The following is a 14,719-nucleotide window of genomic DNA, read 5'->3' as shown; positions in this document are numbered from 1 at the left end:
AAGCGGGTAGCGTTTTTTATCATAATTGCCATTTGCAATTTTTTTTGCCATGATGGTTTTTTAATAAAAAATACAGCAAGAATTCGCATAACTTCTAGTTTATATTTTTCTTTTTCCTCTGTTTGCACGCCACTGCTTTTTGCCACGTGGATCGTTTGTTCATAAAAGAGTAAAAATGTGTATTTCTGTTTCTTTTATTCCGTACTAAACTTCATAAATTAATTACTTGAAACCTTCTTACATACTATTGTTTTTATTGTATAGGAGCTCCGGTTTGTAAAGTAGGAGTAGGAACGGGGTGGTTTTTAGTTAATAAGAGACTCCCTCTCGCCTCGCCCGGGAGAAGTCATTAGATGATTTTCCACCCACAAAAAAAAAGTGTTATGACAGAAAGTAACGTTGCTTCCAGAACCATAGCCAGCTGATTCCATCAATCAAATACACTTTTAGAATATGATATCAGAATTCGCTACACATTTGATTTTTTTATTGGGTCACTAAACATCACTATGCATAGAAATCGTTCATGACCTAAACTAGAGAAATCTAGTAAAGAACTACAAACCTATATAAGTGCCAAGGTAAAGTAGGTAATGTCAGTTCTGATAGTGATTATGATAACTACAAAGCCTTTAAGAATTCTCAAGCACTATTAAGATAACTGTCTACTTTAATGGCCAACATAATCACACAGCCAATCTTTTCCTTGACAAAGAGACTCAATTTCGCAATAAGATAGCGTCAAAAGTGGATCGACAATAAGGAAATTGTATTAAGCCCATTTCTATTTATAAAGCAGGCAATTCTTCCGTCATGCACCCATAATGTGACACAGAATTTATTCATAGTGTCTCGTGGACGTGGACAAATGCTTATCGTCTCACTATTATGGTAAATCGTATAAACATCTGTTTGGATCTGTTCAAGGAAAACTCGATCTGTGTTGATATAACAACCGTTAGCATTTTAAGAATTTGCTAAGAGCGTGATTAATCTTTGGAAGGAAAAGTGCCTTATTGAATTTTTTGCAGCTATTAGTTTGCAGTTTCTTGGAAAGTTAGAAAAGATTTTTATGAGATCCGGGAAAAGTAGCAGATTAACTGATGTGATATCAGCACTGTCAATGGTCTTCTGTAACACCAGAGGAGTTACTAAATTAAATGCATTACTGTTAGCTATTCTGTTTAATTTGAAAAATCGAATTCGTTCGCTTTCCGTCATGTAATTGGTTGTGAGAATAATCTCGACCAATGATAGACAAGAAAGCCATTAAACAGGACTCAATACTTAATTTTACATTCTAAATTTAAAATACACACGCCATTGAACCTTTCATCATTAAAAATAAATTGTGAATACGAGTAGGTACGTAAGACATGAATTTATTTATGGATACGTTTAATTTTATTCACAGTATGAAACAATACTGATGAACTTGACGTTGTATTATGTCTGATATCATCATCAATCATTAGCTTTTCGATTTATTTCTGTTACAATTTTCGGAATTTTAAGATCTGAATAAATTCTTAGTAATCAATCAATTTTACTCTGTGGTAATGCGAATGATGAGTTGTTATGTATTCAAGTGTATTTTGACAAAACTAAACCTTTTGATCATGAACTCCTACAAGCCTACCACGCATAGAGATTACAAAAACCTCTTTTATGTAGTAGACTTCTACCGCACCCATTTTTTTAGACACCTACTTAGGTAACAAGTGTACCATTGTTCCATTAAACACGATTCCTCCGAAAAACAAACCATTAATTATTATTGTAACACCAAAAGAAAACGCTTAACGGAATGAATGACTGTTTTTATATTAATTTACGGGCATTATCAGGGATTGCAATTGATCCTGATAAATGGATCGTCATTAATCACACAGCTGACGGGTTACAGCGGCAGGGAATATACAAACAATAGCGTTTCAGCTTCATTCTGTAATTAACATACTGTAGATTTAGATTTGGGACCTAAAACGTAGCTTGGTTTAGTATTAGACGGGTTTATTAATGATCTTTGATTGTTTTTCAATGTATGTACATATAAGACCGTGTAACCTTCTAGTGGAAGGATATTGACAAGGAGTATGATTGTCGTTAGAGTTTCAAAGAGGTATTGATACTAAAACTTTTTTTTAACGTTGCCCCATACTAGGTTATGTTTCCTGTGTCGTAGGTGCGTTCACAAACATACAATTTCACATACACATGACACTTAGATCCGGAACAACAATTTGTGGATCACACAAATAGTTGTTCCGTGCGGAAAACAAAATACAACTAAATACCAAGGTGATCTGTGTTTTGTTACGCTATCCAAAATATCTAGGTATAACGAACAAAAAGTAAAGTAGTAATTACTTAAAGAATTCTCATGCAGGCACTTATTAAAAGAAATATTCTCAGTCAGGCAGCTAGAATCACACGGCTATTGTTCCAAAACATAGGCAGGTACGAAACTGTTTGTTTACAAGACGAGTACACATGCAAATGTGGCTGAACTTGACCGCGTAGGCTGACGTTACCTTTACAGGTACTTGAACTTGGACTTTTGCAAATATGGACTTTATTGTAACTGAACACGTGTTACTTTGTTTTTCTCGTTTCGTGTTTATTCTCTTTAATTTCTACATTAAATTTGTTCCTAGCAACGTCACGTCACTTTTATCCCCGAAGGGGTAGGCAGAGGTGAACATTACGGCACGTTTTGCCGCTATACAATGTACACCCACTTTTCACCATTTGTATTATAAGTCTCATGTAATAGAGGGTGAGCCTATTGCCATATACCGGGCACAATTCCAGAGAATTGTCGTTATATCGCCAGAGAATAGGCTCACCTCCATAAAAAAATTCTAGAAATTTTCTTCTCTGTTAATAATCAATATCTACGTATATTCATATGATCTTGAAACTTCATCTAAAAGGTTCATAAATTCATAAATAGGTACATATGTTCATTACAATTACGAGTAGATTATTACTACTTAATATTTTCAGATATATCAACTGATTAAGTGTTATCAATAGGTACAATAAACTTGTTGTAGACACGCTACTAGTGAATCATCCCAAGGTATGCGTTATCAAAACCTCTTATTAAATAAAATTACCTATAAAATGTATTAGTGATCGCTTCGGAGACGATTGCGCGAATTATTTACTAGATACTTACTGAAAAATTTTACTGATTACATAAAGTACCGGTATAAGAATGTCATAATTATACAAATACTTAAGTAGGTTTTGAATTTCTTTCTTACTTAATATGTATCTGATACTAAGAAATATTTGTAAATTAAACAGTTTTAATGTGATTGAGGTCATCAAGAATCTGATTAATCTGTCATCAGGAAGGGGAAGAAATTTCAATCACTAAATTTGACCCAAACAAACAAACAGGTCAAGCTAAATACAACCGTTTAATAAAAATGATTCCAAATCAGGGAACTATACATCAAAAGCCCCTTAAAGTCGACTACTGAACTATGAACACAAGAAGGGTTTCTCATAATCTCCACGACTGGAAAGTGCTCGGGAATTGCAGATTGGATGTCCAGGTTTATCACTGCAAACCACCCACTCATTGCAGTTTTCGTAAAGGTCATATGTCTATAAACCTCACACTTGCCAGTCTGAAAGTTTACATCAGTTTTTATGACAAATGCTCTCAAACAGCAATAACTGGAGATCAGGGTGTTGTAAAGTGGAACGGCTTTGTGTGTGGGATGACTAGATTAAGAGCAAAAGAAGAGAAATTTAACTTCTCTGGTGTTCCGGGTGTCTATGGGTGGCGCTGATCACTTTCAATATTATATTTTTTTGACGGTGGAAAATCATCTCATGACTTCTCCCGCCTTGGGTGAATGACTTATGTCCCAACTCGAGTGAAGCTAAAGCCCTACTGGGCCCGATCTGTGGTAGCCTGGCTCTTTGAACGACCCATCTGCTTAAACTTTTATTATCATGCTATAGACACGTGATATTCTGAATAAAGTTAGATACTTATTAATCTCCGCTAAAAGGCCCAAAACCCAGCGTATCATTTCAGCAAAGTTTTGAAAATGTTTACATTGGATCCAAATACTCTGCGAACTAGAATGGCAATAATTATGCAAATCCCAAAGGGTTTCATGGATGGGAGATAACTATAACTTTTGGTCCGCGTCAATCCGAACGGATTTACATTAATTAATTATTCATAATTTAATCTCCATCCGTTTGTAACTCTGTTACCCCAACGCGTGACAGCTGTATAACTTAAGCATATTTTACAAAATAAAGCTTACCGCTTTTAGATGTATAAGAGTATAAGTTTGTAGGGGTGATTCAATGGGACAAACGTGTTTTTTGTGGTACGATTGAAATTAAATACACTGATTGTCTCCATAAGATCCTTAAGCTTGACAACCATGAGATCTTAGTTTCGAAAGCTACAGGTTTAGCTACAAATGTGAAGTAGAAGTATCTACTTACTACGAGAACACTTCTGCCTAGGCCTTTCTGGATAAATAACAACGATGTTCGGACATTTTAATTGATTCTCAGAATTATTTTATACAGCAAGGCGAGGCCGAAAGCATATATGTATTTTGCATACGAAAAATCAATATGGCCGACCTTGACAAAGAACTGCGAAGCGCATTTAAAAAATTGAATTCGTAAGCGCTTTGAGCTTCAACCGTCATTTCATTTGATGCTGACAAGATTGGGTTTCATATTAATTAACAAACTCAACTCGGGGAAAATTTAACGCAATTTTCCTGTTGCCTCCGTCAGAAAACAGATTCAATTTATTCCCTAACCGATTACAACGGTCTTTAGCAAGTTGTGACAGATGATTTTGCTAGAATTTGTGGATAGATCATTTAATTTTGTTCGTGTCCCATTCAAAAGTTTGCGGTCTTTTGTGTTTGGGGTAGTTTTTATCAGAGTTTCAAAACTCTACTATATCAAATCTCTGAATTGAGCTATCTTCCCCTTAATTTACGGGAGCGAATAGTAAGTTTAAAGTGTACTTCAGTTGAGTTAAGTACCACTATCACTGTCTCATGGTCAGTCAATTATGATATGATGCAAAGCTTATCAACAAGTGTTCTGTTTTGAATATTCATCATTCAAGTGTACGATTAATTAAAGCTACGAGATAGTTCGTAGCTAGCGGGCTCCGGCTCCAAGAGCAGGATTAAGAACGGGGTGGTTTTTAGTCTGTAAGAGTCTTACACTCCCTATCACTTCACCCAAGGCGGGAGAAGCCATTAGATGATTTTCTCACCAAAAAAATGGACGATTATACTACTTAACACACTAGTAACATCGATACTGTTTTCATATAAGTAAATAACTTTACCTTCAGATCGTTTAACAAAATTATTTTTGTTCCAAACTTTCTTCAAAAGTTCAAAAGTCAATCTTGAGTTAAAGCACTTAAGTACTTGCGAAAAGTTTAAAAGTTAACGAGAGAATTTTAGTTTTAAACCCACTGATTATGGCCGTGGTTCGGTGAACTTGGAAAGAAAACGAAAATATTTATCCGAAAATAACTTAACTATATTAATTTTAATTCGTAAGAAAGGAAGATTAATGTTAGATAGGTTAAACTAGCGTATAACTCAACTACCTCGTTGGTTTTGTGTGTAACCACATCCCACGCGCCTGCTAAGTTGAAATTTCAATTAGGTTCTGAATTTAGCTGAACTAAACAATGTCTGTATATTGTTGGAACATTTAGCAATTTATATGTATCTACATGAACTAAGTTATTTAGTAAATAATACCTACTGTAACAGACTCACTGCTATTATTATTTGTTCCGTTTTGTCAATCAAAGATTGGTAGATAGAAAGTGCTGATTGCATTAAGATTTCCAAATGTTTTCTGCTCAACTTAAGGTAAACGCAACAAGCCTTGCGTTATGCCTTAACGATTCTCTCACTAGTAGTTATCAGTACCCTTAGTACGAGTTTGCTTTACGTTGAACGAAAACGAAACGAGAGCTTGTTCAGTGCTCTGATTGGCCGGTGCGAACAAATCAACCAATCAGAGCGCCGAACGCGCTCTCGTTTCGATTACTTTAAACGTAAAGTAAACTAGTAACGAAGATACTGATCGACTCCCTTGCTTTACATTTTGTGATCATTATGATCATGATCCGTTTTCACATTTTCCTTATTTTCTTCAAGAGCATCGTTTTAAGCTTCTAATAATAATAATGTCTTATTAATTTATTTAATTTTATCCACAGGCCTAAGAACAGCATAGTGACAGATGACAACTGCTGCATGTGCAACTTCGCCGGCGTGAAGTACATGTCCAACCTTCCTGCAGACGATATCATCTTCGCATCTTTCAACAACCGAGTATTTGAAGTACGTACTCTATTCGATAGCCTCCTGTTTCACACCTCGTTCCATATTTCGTGGATAGGTCTTTTTTAATTTTATGGCTATTAGGTGGATGGGGTTAAAAATTTAACTGGGCTGGTACATACAGACCTGTACTTGTTCAAATTAAGTCCTAAGATTAAATAGATTGGCAAGGGGTAACTAGCTACAATAGTAACTGCACGGTGTGGTGCTGGGCTGGCTGCCGTGCAACGTTAGGGGTTCGATTCCCGCATGGAGTAACTCTTTGTGTGATCCACAAATTGTTGTTTAGGGGTTGGATGTCATGCGTATGTTTGTAAACGCATCCACGACTGAAGAGTAATCATAGTATCTATGTGGTAACGTTTTTTTAAAAGAAAAAAAAGAAAGAAAGAATAAGATAAGACACTTACCTACAGATATTCTAACAAAAGGCAACCTAAAAGATTGTCGTTAATTAATCCCTCAAGAATTTAAAAAGGATTAATACCTTAGTTGCTTCGGTAGCGCAATGATTGATTTATAATTATACCAACTTTTGCAATATTTTCGTCTTAAGAGCAATTTAATAAAGAAGAGCTTACTTTATACCTAGATAAAAACATTATACTTATAATATCAAGATTATAGTTGAAAACTGCAGCACCATTTTATCGTGTGCATCTTAAAACAAATTTTAAAATAGGTACGCAATGAGAGTTTTCGTGTATTCACACATATGATGTGGTTTCCCGAAAAAGCTTAGATTAAAAATATCACAATGTCGGTGATTCATTACGATTCTTACGCGAAATGCAGTCATCAATGACTCGTTCGTTATTAAAAACACGGTGTGACCGTGAAATCTTCTAAAAAGACAATGCACGTATTTTTGCAACAAATTACAAACACTATGTACCGTACTTAATTTGTTATTTCAATTGATTGTCTCATATGGTCTATTAATGGGAAATGTGTCGATCCTAGCTCCATTCCTAAAACGGTCCTACTATAAATTGCCGATTTTCTAAACTGCCGAAAGTAACACAAAATGTAGAATCGAAATCAAGTTATTCAAAAAGATCATTGTCATCTTCGTGCCTAATTTAACAATGATAACATCAGTTATCTGATATTACCTATAAATCTTATTTCAACTTTTTATCCAAACTACAATGTAAACGATAGTAAAATCACACCAGGTTTATCCGAAAGACTAGGTGGGAGTTTATGACTGATCGTTAAATCCCACCTAAGACGTTGTTGCCCACTACCGGACTTCATTGTTTTGGCCTGGTCACCATTTATGTGATAGCAGTCTAATTTTTTCTATGCACATATGTATATTTTGTCATCCTACTAATCTTATAAATGCAAAAGTGTGTACGTATGTTTGTTTGTGTGTTACTCCTTTTCGTCAAAACAGTTCAAGAAATCGAGATAAAATTTGGAACAGGAGTAGAGTACGGTCTAGAAAAAACACTTAGGCTTTTTATCAATTCAATTGATTTATTCCAAAAACAACCAATATTCCAAAGACTCATGGGAACGTGGGAGAAGCCAAAGGGCAGAAGTTAGCAATGATATAAGCAATCAAAGTATTTAAAATTAAAGAGGAAAGATAAAATTATGAAGACGATGATTTGAAAGTATGGGCAAATATTCTCATTACGTATCTATTTATTTCTTCAGTTACCATTCTGCGTGATAGCCGACCATGAACGTGAGAGCATAGTGGTAGCTGTGAGAGGTTCCATCTCCTTGAGGGACATCTTCACCGACTTCACTGCTGGATCAGAGCGGTTTGAAGCTGATGGTAAGATTTGTGTTTCTTTAACACGTAGCTTACTACGATCACCATAGGTACTGTAGTCAACAGTTGACTGCTAAGTTTGCATTTCTGAACTCGACATTAGGGTTAGAGTGCAAAATACAAAAAGAGTATGAGTATTGGGTAGGTATGTATGTACCCACGAAATTCTGAATAATTCAAATAAGTCTGATATTTCAAGCGCCTATAACAAGCAAAATGAAAACTTAATTTGCCTAAATTACGTATCAAACTCTATAATTATGTGTAATGTTTACGTACAGGTCTGCCCGAAGACACGGCAGCTCACAAGGGTATGTCCATGGGCGCCGCTAAGATGCTGAAGCGTCTGCTGCCGGTGTTGGACCGCGCCTTCTCCCAGTACCCACAGTATGACCTCGTACTAACTGGTAAATATAATGTATTTTTTATTTACACTACGTATTCTTGCTGAACAAGAGTATGTTTCATGTATTCGGTCAGGTAAAGTATGCAACGTCTTTTATCCTCGAAGGGATACGCAGGGGTACAATGTATGTATACCTACCCACTTTTCACCATTTGTGTTATAAGTCGCATGTAATAGGGGCGAGTCTATTGCGATATACTGAGCATTTTCGAGAAACCCGAGACCTTTTGTCCGGCAGTCGCACTTGCGACCAGACTGACGGGTACGGATAAAGTAATCCCACCCAAAACATAAATGTGAAAGGCTGCCAAGTTCGATAATATTGGAATGCTTCGCCTATAAAAGAAGTGAGATCTAAATAAGTACCAAGTTCCATACACAGACCTCAGTTAAAAATGATATAACAAGTTGGCAAGTTTTCACACACTTTGTTATAAACCTACTAAACGCAATGAGTCAAGTATATAATTTTCTATTAAAACTTGCCAAGTTATATCATTTTTAACTGAAGTCTGTGTATGGAACTTGGTACTTATTTAGATCTCACTTCTTTTATAGGCGAAGCATTCCAATATTATCGAACTTGGCAGCCTTTCACATTTATGTTTTGGGTGGGATTTCATTTATTTTTGTAAGGTTTATTTTCTTATTTTACTTTAACTAAATACAAACCTTCGTAACGAATTTTAGGTCGGTACGACCATTGGAAGATAAAGATATTTTTTTTGTTTTAGTTCTTTAGGGGTATGAATTTACACCTTCATTATTTTTAAAACCGACTCACACTTGGCCATTTTCAGATTTTTTCCTTTACCTTGACCTAAAGACCTACCTCCATGCCAAATTTCAAGTCAATACGACCATTGGAAGTGGTCTAGGTTTTTGATGAGTGAGTGAGTGAGTGAGTGAGTCAGTCAGTCAGTGAGTGTATAGTAAAAATAGCGATTTTCTGACGTCAATATCTCAAGACCTACAATAGGTACATTAATGAAATTTTGTATTTTAGATAAGTAAGTAGATCTCGACAGATACTAGAAATTTCATCTTAGATAAAATAGATTTTGAGTTATAGGTGGGTCGAACTTGGCCCGAAATGGTTCGTGTAATATAACCCACGGCCGGTGTGTCGGTTTTTTTGCTCGAACTTGGCGGACACACTGCCGTGTGTCTAGATAAAGTTTATTAATATGGAAGTAGTTTTGAGACGACGCTGAGCTTGACGCTGGAGCGTCCTAAAATACAGACGGTTAATTTTGTTACCAACTAAGCAATATTCTAGTTAGAAATAGATACAGTCTAAACATAGACCTAAGTATTTTAGTTTTGTTTTAGTTAATTTCCAGAAAACTATAAATAATGTGCTTGTACTGCTTTTAGAAGTTATTTACCTAAATAAAATTACCAGGAATCTGCAAAATGTAATCAATACTATTTTCAGAACAAATCCTTTTAATAGCAAGTACTAGAAAACTATAACTGTGAGGTCTTTTTTCTTTCCAGGTCACAGCCTCGGCGCAGGAGTTGCAGTATTAGTAGCATTAAAGCTAAGACCAAGATACCCACACCTCAAAGTATTCGCCTTCTCAACGCCAGGTGAACAATTTTTAATTTGCATACCATCCAACCAAATTGCCGCAATGAAAAATGAACCTAATTGTACCTTAACGACCGCTAAATGCTACTGTACGTAATTTTACTAATTTAGGAGTACTCAAATAGCGTCCTTTTTTGTTTTGAAACCCAAATGCGACCAACATTAATTTGACTGGCGAAGTTGGGAATTTAAATTTTCAACCCTCTCTTTGCCCGCATTTCATTTTTACAAAGTTAAAATATGTGGTTCTTGGGTACTGGTCTGGAGAAATATTTTGTCCTTTATCCTTTGTTATCCAACCTCGTTTGTTGTCTTAGGTGCTTAAATTACGACAAGTTTAGTTTGGTCATTACTTTCCTTAATTATGCCTACGAATTAAGTAAACTTTATAATCCTGCTTCTACCTTTATTCCTTTTATACCCTTAGCGTTGCATGTTTTACCATCTCCATATAAGGTCCCGATAAGCTTATATGACAAATAGTTCATACAAATTACCTTCTTAATTCAAAATTATCTGGAACAGCGCTATCCAGCTATCCAGACATTGTAAACAAGCCCTTAGTACCTTTAATATTTTTACCATGGCAACCAAGTTAATTTACATTCAAATTAATTCAGTTCAAAAATAGAACGTTGAACCAAAACGTATCCTCGATTAACATTTTGCTTAAAATTAACATAACACAGAGGCTATTTTAGGATGACTTTTGCGGTACACCAAGCAATTATCTGACTTAAATATTTGATTTCCAGCTGGGCTCATAAGTCGGGAAGCGGCTCGGTTCACCGAATCGTTTGTGATGACTGTTGGCGTTGGAGACGACCTGGTGATGAGGCTCTCCGTGCATAGCATCGAGAATCTCAGAACGAAGATCATACAGACTATTCATGCCACTAAATTGCCTAAGGTAAGAAATTATACTGCTTTTACACTATTACTCAACTGGAATAAGTACATATGGGAAGTAGTAGTGGCAGTTAAATATACCTAGTTTTAAGTAAAAACTCAACACTTAAACAGTTTTAAAACTTTATTCGAGACAGAACTATAAAAAAATATGCATGCGCATTCGAACTTCCAATCTGAATCTCCGTTACAACTCTTAGCGCGGGAAAATGTATTCATCTGTCACATTTGACAGCTGACAGTGCGACACAACAGCTAGGGCTGTCGGTAACACAAATCACACTAGGGACGTTCATTTAGTTGATTTTCGACGTCTAACACTAGTTAGTTGGCAAGAATTGAGGGAACTATTGTAACTACGGCAGCAGGCAACAGTTTGACTACTTCTAGGCTAGACGATAGATGTGAATACCGATAAAATTAATGCTAATAGCCCACCGTAGACCCCTTTTCATTGTCACAAAAAGCACTTGTCTCTTCGGTAACAGCAAAAACTCTGATGACGATATTACATTTATACCTTATTTTCTATATTTCCAGTACCGGATAATGCTGAACGGCTTCGGGTACGCGTTATTCGGGGTTCCCGCGCGGGACCTAGAATCAACATGGCGGCGGCCGGAGCAGCTTGAGGCGCAAAACTCGGATGACTCCGCCGACGCGCTACTGGTCCATAGCGTGTCCACAGTGAGTGCTGTCAGTTACCATCTTTTTATTTAGAGTGTGGCTTCCGTGAACCATGGCTTGTTTGTTATTTGTGTAGTGGTAAGGCTTATTTTTTCTATTTATTTTTTTTACACCGCATCACTATTCTGGGAATTACAGTACAAGTAACGTTTTCAGTTTTTGTTTAAATCTAACTGCCACATTCAGAGACTTTTAATGATTACCTACTTTTTTGAGGGGGAAAATCATCCAATGCCTTCTCGCGCGTTGGGCGAAGCGAGTGGGAGTGTCAGAATCTTACTTACTACAGAACCCCATTCCTACTCCCGCTTTTTGAGCCGGAGCCCCGATAACCCACTAGGCAGTCCTCAGAATTTTGTTCCGAAAACAATTGCTAAGGGCCGGGTTCAGTAACCATTAAATGTCTCTGAGTACGGCACTAAGATAATAACACACCTACAGACCTACACTTACTAAGCATGAATTGTTTCTCATTATTACACTATACTTAACTTTCTACACATATTTTTTTTTATATTTCACACACTAAAGTGATTAAGCACAAAATAACGTTTATATATGTAAGTAATTAACTAAGGGATAACATCGTAACAAATCATACACTACCCTTAGTATAATACCTATATTACAATTATTACACTTGTTTTATCTAACTTAAGATAGCTTGCGTAGGCTAATGCACGCTACACATCTTACGATTTAACCGTACAATTTTGATTGTACAATCGTACAGTACCCTTAGTATAAGTTTGCTTTACGTTTAAAGTAATTGAAACGAGAGCACGTTCGGCGCTCGTTCGCTGATTGGGTGGTTTATTCGAGCCGGCCAATCAGAGTGTCAATCCAATCAGACCAGGGGCCGTATTATGAACTCTTATTTCCAGTCAGTTTACGCCGTGAAATGAATTGCCCGGCTAATTCGTATTATGAACACTATTGCCAGCCAGTTAGTGGTCACGTGACAACACAAACCGATTTCTGCACGACTTTTGGCTGGCTGGCTGGCGTTGCGCGTATTATGAACGCTATTTCGACGTTTCAATTCTCATGTTAGTTGTCAAATTACGACTTTCAAAACAATTCAATAAAAGCGTCTTACTTGCAGCTTAAACTGAATTGCTTAGTCTTGAAAAGTTTGTTTTAGGGTTTTTATTTAGTGTTTTTATCATAATGTGTGAGGAATTGGTAATATTAGATTTTTTGGCAAGTAATGACGAGGAGCCGAGGCGCCAAATGGCCATACAGCGTAAAATACGCTAACAATGTGTAACCTTTTAACCCATTCTCGATCGATGACCGTGAATTGGTTAAAAGGTGTAGGCTTACCGAGGATTTAGTGCGAATCTTTGCGATGTGCTTAAACCTTATGTCTGTGCAAAAAACATAAAAAAAACATCAAAAACATCAATTGCAAAAACATCCAGAAGATGTCAGCCAAAACTTCCCATCGACATCAACAGAAGAGGCTTTTATTGTGTCCACCTCAGGCATGAATGTTCACGTGGGAGACGTGGCATTACCAAGGAAGAGGTGCACCGGCTACTCATAGAAATAAGAAAACAAAAATTGAAAATCGAAAATAAAAATTCAACAAGTACTTGTTGCAACCGAATAAAATTGCAAATAAAGGAGAAGGGGACTTTTGGGCCCAGCAGTTAACTAGTTGAAATGTATATTAAAAAAACCGTCATATTTTTCTAAGGGAAATCACAAAATATGGTACCTTGTTTCTATCTAGGAAACGAGAAAACTTAAATTAAGCTATAAAACTAAATAATCATTTATGTATAACGTACTCTGTGATTTAAACTTCTTAAAACACTTCTGTCTGACATCAGTCAGTCACCGATTGACAGATGACACTTTTCCTATACTTATACATTCGTTCGTTGTGTTTCGTTCTGAGTGCGCACGTATTTGCCATGTTTTATTGTTTAACCCCACGACCTCGGCTTTATAAAGGACGGATCTTGCATCTCTAAATTACCTGACTCTCTATTTTGGACAACTGTTTAAGCCTATCAATCGGATATTGACGACATGGATCGCTGTGTAAATTGTACGATTGCGACTGGTCACAGTAACTCTATTGGCAGAAGAGTCTTGGAAGATGAGGCGATTTTATCAGTTATTCCTCAGTGGCGTGCATCTCAGCCTGTATAATATGGTATCTTAGTTGGGAAAGCTACCAAAAAAATATAAGTACCCCGACCCCCTACACAATTCTAAGATGACGTTCTCCTAATTATTGAAGATGAATAATACATATTTTATACTAATATTGGTTTTTTATTTATATATCCTCCTTTCCATTTTTTAGTTTTTAAAAGGTTAGTGCCTACTGCTTTTAATGGCCTATACACACCACGTTTTTTAAACGCGCCGGTGCCGCGCATTTGTATCGATACAAACGTATTTTTTTTGTTTCATTTTCAATGTATAAGTAGAATTAAATGATAATGATGATCATTCCTCACAGTACACAATTCCTTCCAACTCTTCACAGCACCTTCGCCTTACGCATTCAAATGCTCGGAAATATTTTCCTACATTCTCCTTGTAGGTATGCTTTCGAGCATGAGCGCTCTTGTTGTACCCCAACGCACCTCCTTATTTGTGTTGAGGAACTCCCACTACACTTCCAGTTGGGTATTTGTTACCCGTTGACGACGATTTGAAGGTCCACTTTCCGAAGTCGACCTAAATGAGTAGGTAAGAATTAAAAGCCATTTAAAAGGATTATGTTCGTCAATTTTACCTATGAAATTGCACGAATTCATTTTAAAAAGTACTTACGCCATTATTTCGTTCTTTGAACAAAGCACATACAATGCCACCAACCACTTGTAATTCCCGCCTCTCGTTGAGTTGAATCAACTGCAGTGTACAAGCTGCGTTCGAAAACTATATCTATATCACATAACGTACAAGTCCAATTTAAATTGTTATCCAAGGTC

At 36.4% G+C, this 14,719-nt stretch overlaps 1 protein-coding gene and 1 long non-coding RNA gene across 5 annotated transcripts in view; one reads left to right on the top strand and one right to left on the bottom strand.

Moving 5' to 3' along the window:
• The window catches only part of LOC126912169 (uncharacterized), a 242,111-nt gene extending 232,499 nt beyond the window's left edge, over positions 1–9,612 (bottom strand). The window contains exon 1 of the long non-coding RNA XR_007706796.1: positions 8,957–9,612. This is a non-coding gene — a long non-coding RNA (uncharacterized LOC126912169). The remainder of the gene's footprint in view (positions 1–8,956) is intronic.
• The window catches only part of LOC118266592 (diacylglycerol lipase-beta), a 107,819-nt gene that overhangs the window by 87,385 nt on the left and 5,715 nt on the right, over positions 1–14,719 (top strand). For 2 of the 4 annotated variants that reach the window (XM_035580022.2, XM_050703014.1), the window contains exons 7-12: positions 6,254–6,377; positions 8,046–8,169; positions 8,448–8,573; positions 10,073–10,165; positions 10,922–11,076; positions 11,616–11,762. In XM_035580022.2, coding sequence (XP_035435915.1) covers positions 6,254–6,377; positions 8,046–8,169; positions 8,448–8,573; positions 10,073–10,165; positions 10,922–11,076; positions 11,616–11,762 — 769 coding nt within the window. Of the gene's footprint in view, positions 1–6,253; positions 6,378–8,045; positions 8,170–8,447; positions 8,574–10,072; positions 10,166–10,921; positions 11,077–11,615; positions 11,772–14,719 lie in introns of all 4 variants that reach the window. The other 2 variants (XM_035580021.2, XM_050703013.1) reach the window with 1 other exon arrangement.

The sequence above is a fragment of the Spodoptera frugiperda genome, chromosome 23 (assembly GCF_023101765.2).
Source record: "Spodoptera frugiperda isolate SF20-4 chromosome 23, AGI-APGP_CSIRO_Sfru_2.0, whole genome shotgun sequence".
Lineage (NCBI taxonomy): Eukaryota > Metazoa > Arthropoda > Insecta > Lepidoptera > Noctuidae > Spodoptera > Spodoptera frugiperda.
This window is presented reverse-complemented; position numbering and strand designations above follow the sequence as displayed.